We start from the raw sequence: 5,442 nt of genomic DNA on the forward strand, positions 1-5,442 counted from the left end.
TCTTTAACTCATAGGTGTCTCTAGGAAACCTTCGCTGCTCGTGGTAAGAAGAGGAGAATAGGGCGAGCAAAGACGATCTAATTAAATCGCCTCGTGCAGGCTCAAAAAGTCCTACCCTCTAATGAGACCCGCCCCGACCCCTCTGGAGCCTCGTCGCTGCACGGTGTTCCGCTCTGCTCAGATTGTCAATCACATTCTGTATTACAACTGTTCCTACCTTGGGTAACGGCTTCAAAGGTAGTAGAGCCAACAGAGTAGCTGCTCTTCGAAGATTGTCCGAAGCACCCAACTCCGGGTGGTTTGCCACACTTCGAAGCAGCAGAGACATTGGTTAAGTGAGCGACTGCGCGGAAACATAGTCGGAAATGGTCGGTACAGCGGTGAAGACGGTATAGTAGCAGAAGCAGCGGTGGTGAGCACAGTTAGCTAAGTTTGAGAAAAAAACCAAGGGATCGACCAGAACAGAACCTCACTGGGAAGAGGCGCCACAAAATAACTGAGTATTGGCTGGCCAGGTCTGAGTCCCGTCCTGCTGCGCCTGTGGCTGTCTCATGAGAAGGCTGTGCCTGTAAGTAAAAGAGCCGATCCGTGTGCCAATACGCCCCACCTACCGCGAGTCCCGACGTAACTCTGATTGGGTGTCCTAGCTTCCCAGTAAGCAAGCCATCCGCTCCAGTCTCCAGACAAACCCACAACCAAGAGAAGTGAAGAGGTAGGACCGAGAAGGTCAAAATTGAACGACTAGTTGTCTCTGAGAACACTCAGCTAATCAGACGTAATTAGTTGAGGAAGACCCAGGCTATCGTCTGTCAGCAACATTCTACGATGCTCCGTGCACGTTCGATCACTGCGGGGAGGCATGGTCGTGGCCATAAACCCTTATCTTGATAGACGTGCCAAAGTGGGTTAAGGGGGTGGCGAAGGTGCACGACAAAACTCAGCCTATTCAATTCGTTCAACATTTGCAGAAATACCAACGCTGCAAAGAAATCTCCTCAAAAATTATTGTAAACATCGTCAAAATTAGAGCCTAGACGAGGCCCTGTTTAGTATGAAGCGATAGCTAGTGACGGTCGGACGTGAATCTAGAAATAGTAATATATCTATGCGGTCAATATACAGCTGAGTGACAATGTCCTTTCCAAACAATTAAAAACCATATGAGATGGTTTAGATAGCAAGTAACGTGTGGATACGCCTTGTTGTACTCGAGCTTAGTTGACTGTAATGCTTAACGAGGGTGCTCGACACAAAACTTAATTTAGATGATGTTCTGGAATAGTTAGCATGAGATGTGAGATCATTCGTGAGTTCATATATTGTAAATCCGTTCGTGAGAGGACGTCGTTGACTTCTAGCGAAAAGCTCCTGAAAGGCGAAGCTTAAATAGTCAGCATCAGCTGCGGACATCAGACAAATGTTAAACGCATCCGCCTATTTCTGCTGGATTTATCAAGCTTGTCATTAAGATGCACACTGATACCAACAGAGAAAAAAAACAGCGCTGCGCCATGTCAGACACGACATTAATATACCGGGTGCCGTTACTTACTTGTATTAACAATAACTTGGGCTTCCATTAATGCTTATTCGGTAGTAACTATATATATATATATGATGAAACGCCGTGGCGACATGACTCACCCCAGATTTCATCAAAAAGGAGAGGTACGAAGATTGGCCGTCGCATTAGACCATTCGAACGTGCCGTCGTTTTATTGATTCGAGAGATGCTCCGTATATTACTTTTCCTGCCGCTTTCCGAGACGCTGGCATACAATGATACAACATACTTGATATTAGCTATTATGTGGTACGCAGCGCTAGACGTGCGCGTATTAACAAGACGGCTAATATAGTATCCTTGCAACTTTCGTAATTCAAACTTACGGCAGCCTTATTCGCTTAGACTAGTTCTGCTGTAGTAGAATATTTAGAGCGATCGGTTCTTCTGCTTGCTAAAGGCTGCCCGCTTCCTATCCTAATCTTAGCAGTTTCGCCATTTACAGCAGAAACCTGCACAGCTGGCAGAGTCTATTGTGGCCGTATTGTATAGCAGATTGAAATGGCCGGGAGTGTTCCATCAATTCGAGTTTGCTAAAAAAAAAAAAAAGGTTTACCTATTTCTGGTCGAACAACCAGTTTAGTTGTGTCCGTGTGTTCATCGAATGTGTCACTCGGTTACGGTGTCGTGCCATATCAGACATTCATGTTAAACCCGGTGCGTCGATCCAGAACCTAATTCGCTTTGAACGGGGGGCTCGTTTTGCGCAGATGTGACGTATGACAGCGGTACTAGTCGGTTGACTTGCATTGGGAAGTAATTGAATTTGAGATGTGTTTTTTGTGGAGGCTGTTTCGTAATACGAAGCAGGCCGGCTGGGCTGGGCTGGGGCCTGATCGGGCCAAGGGCGAGGGCCCAACGTTAGATGATGGAATGAACAGAAATTGTACGTACCGCCAACAAACGCTCTAGTGGAATTACAGCACAACACAACACGGACAAGGTCATAAGTTACAATATGAATTCATAGATTCATAATGACAGAAAGTGTTGATGAAACTTGGTAGAAAAAAACAAAGTTAAGCTGTTAGCATTTTAGCTTTACGTTGGAGTTTACGACAGAGATCATTATTCTTTTAGCGCAAAAGTATTATCCAATTGCTGACGTACAGTATTAACTGTAAATTTATTTATGCAAGTCTACTATTGCATATTCGTATGCTTTCTAGGAATAAGTAACTAAAAATAGGATGTCATGATTTCGAGGTCTGTTCTCCTTTGGTAGCCATATCGTAATAGGTGGTTCAGGTGGTCTCAAATTTTCCTTGTTAACTATTGAATTCAATTGATTTTTCGAATCTAAATTCAAATGGCGATCAGATTTATGTTAGCAGTGAGTCTTACCTGTTAATTTAACCAATTCGCGGCACGATTTGTTCACAGTCATACTTGTCAGTAACCTGGACCTACTATCCATTACATCAGGAGTTTCATCAGGTGGAGCAGATCTTCTCAGTCGTCTTCTTTCTGACCCAAATGAAAAACCAACGAAGAAGAATAAGGACTTTGACGTTAATATGATCATACCGTATTATTTTTACCGATATCGATGCATCCGCATAAATAACTCCATCGGTCGGTAAGTTCGACCGAATCTGTGCGAAAGGGTTTTCGTAACTACAAGTTTCGAGAAACAGCGATACTATAAGGCGCTAATACTCGCTATACAGGTCTTCAAAAAGCAAGCGAATTTTATGATCTCATGATTCAGAATGCACAGTCCGCGAGAATGTTGAGAATAGATTGAATTTAATAGAGTTATAAACGATGAAAGTGACAGTATGAGGCGGAGCGATAAGACGTGTTGTTCATTCTTTCAGTTGTCCACATTCGGGCCTCATTAGACTTCGGTACGAAATCATCCATGCAATGCTGAAGAGTGGAGGAAACAGCACTACCTTCTTAGACCATAAAGCACGAAACTACGGCAGAATACAGAATTCCGAGACCATCAGAGCGCACGGCAAATGCGTTTCGTCGTATGTTGGCATTTCTGTAATTTCCTGAAGGAATTTTTGAGAGCACTCGCCTCAGGGCCGCTCCACTGAATATACTCGAGAGGGTTTCCAAGCTGCATGAAGCGTGAGCCTGCATGTTTGTTGTGCTTTAATAATACAATAGAAACATCTCGCTGCCCAGTCTCGATCATTGCGCCCACTTCTTATTTCTGCTGGCAGCGGATTCATCTCAACGGTAATGAACCCGTTATCAAGATATTTTAATCGAAAAATTGCTTTTCCTAATAATAATAATAATAATAGCGAAAATTGGCTTAGTGAGCCGAATTACCGAAACGCCCCCCCATGGGCGAGACCCAAAAATAAATGTACACTATAGGATTACTGCACTTACGTTTCCCTGTGTCACAGCTGACCGTTTGCACAACTAATGCGTACTGTAAAAAGATACGCCATGTCTAGCTGGCGATAGTAAAAGTATGTAAAAATCAAATTATTCTATTGGGTTTAGTGTCTGGACTATATCTATCTGAATATGCTTACTATATTCACAGAGATCTAGGACAACTCTCGCACAATGCAGGACGGTTCCGGTCTGAACAGGATATATACAGTAAGTCAGTTGTGCTCAAGTCAGCAACAGCTGCCCGTTAGACACAGTTGATATAGATTTGTGACGCATAAAAAGCATGCAGAAATGTAAATCGGTCTAACTACTCTAGCAAGAAACGATCTTCTTCTACTTCTGGTTAAATATGTTTACTACAAAGGACAAAATCATTTTCGAAAGATATAGAATAAATATCCTGGATCCTCTGCCGTAAACTAGCTCTAAATGTTAGATACTGTATTTGTATGGGGCCGGCAACAAAATCAATTTAAAATAGGATCGATACCACAAGTAAACATCTACAACATTACATCCACTGTAGTGCTACACATTGTATTATGTATGTATTGAAACATATAGTTTAGTGCTTGAAGGCTATGTTTCAACTTCCCGTAGAGAAGCAACTGGTATTATAATTATACCCGAATCAACAATCGTGTTAGCAATGGGTAAAAGCTGATTTGTGAATTCCGAGTAATATGTTTGCGTGCTAAACAATAAGGGATTTTATTTTGTTTATTATTTTATAATTTATTGTTTACCTATTTTTTAGGTTGAATGGATACAATTATGACAGTAGGTGAACCTATTGAAATTAGCCCATCTGGACTTCATCTAATTATTAAATTGGTATCGATCTTATATAACTATATTGATTTCAATGTAGAAAATTATTATTATTATTAATTATTTTATATTAGGGGAGGCGGGCATGGGTATTAGATAATTTCACCAGCTGATGGTATTTATTGTTGAAAAATTTCGTCTTTGACTTTGAAGATGGATGCGGCACCTGAGCAGTTAAATCAATTGATGTTATATGGGTATCGATCTGGTTTACTTTATGGTCATGGATTTGTGATGCTTATCATAGATTTATACAATTTTTTTACTTAGAATTAACTTCAACTAAAAACTGTAAAAACAAAATAAACATATATTCTTATTTTGTGAATTAGAATGAATATTATTCTTTAATATTGAGAAAAAATTGGTTTTATAACAATTAATTTATTTACTTTGAACAATACCTAATTTTATAGTTTTGTATTTAGTATTGATTACAACCATGTTTATAGTAAATTATGGCCTACTATATACCTGCTATAAATAATGGCATGAGTTAGCTCGAACCTTTCTGTAGAAACAGGACTAGTTTGACGGAACTAATTTTGTGTGTAATTACGTTTTGGTTATGTTAAAAGCACCAGTGTCTAGCCGTTCTAACCGTTGAAATTCACAATGCAGTGGATACTTTTTTCTAGTCATCGTCTATTAGAATTTCCTTTATGACAGTTCGGGTACTCCAC

At 40.6% G+C, this 5,442-nt stretch overlaps 1 protein-coding gene across 4 annotated transcripts; it reads left to right on the forward strand.

Moving 5' to 3' along the window:
* Positions 1 to 1,919: 1,919 nt before the first annotated feature.
* On the forward strand, positions 1,920 to 4,327 carry LOC111254373 (uncharacterized). 4 transcript variants are annotated; one of them, XR_015317245.1, is made up of 4 exons: positions 1,920 to 2,221; positions 2,948 to 3,143; positions 3,385 to 3,757; positions 4,077 to 4,323. XR_015317245.1 is itself a non-coding variant. In XM_022815125.2 (3 exons), exons 1-3 carry the CDS (start codon positions 2,336 to 2,338, stop codon positions 3,569 to 3,571), a joined length of 498 nt encoding a protein of 165 aa, XP_022670860.1. In that variant the 5' UTR covers positions 2,325 to 2,335; the 3' UTR covers positions 3,572 to 4,327. The 4 variants fall into 4 exon arrangements, 1 of the variants encoding a protein (XP_022670860.1); XR_002675008.2 differs by lacking the exon at positions 1,920 to 2,221 and adding an exon at positions 2,325 to 2,450; XR_015317244.1 differs by lacking the exon at positions 1,920 to 2,221 and adding an exon at positions 2,370 to 2,507.
* The last annotated feature ends 1,115 nt before the right edge of the window (positions 4,328 to 5,442 follow it).

This window comes from Varroa destructor, unplaced genomic scaffold (assembly GCF_002443255.2).
Source record: "Varroa destructor unplaced genomic scaffold, Vdes_3.0 BEIS01000007.1, whole genome shotgun sequence".
Classification (NCBI taxonomy): domain Eukaryota; kingdom Metazoa; phylum Arthropoda; class Arachnida; order Mesostigmata; family Varroidae; genus Varroa; species Varroa destructor.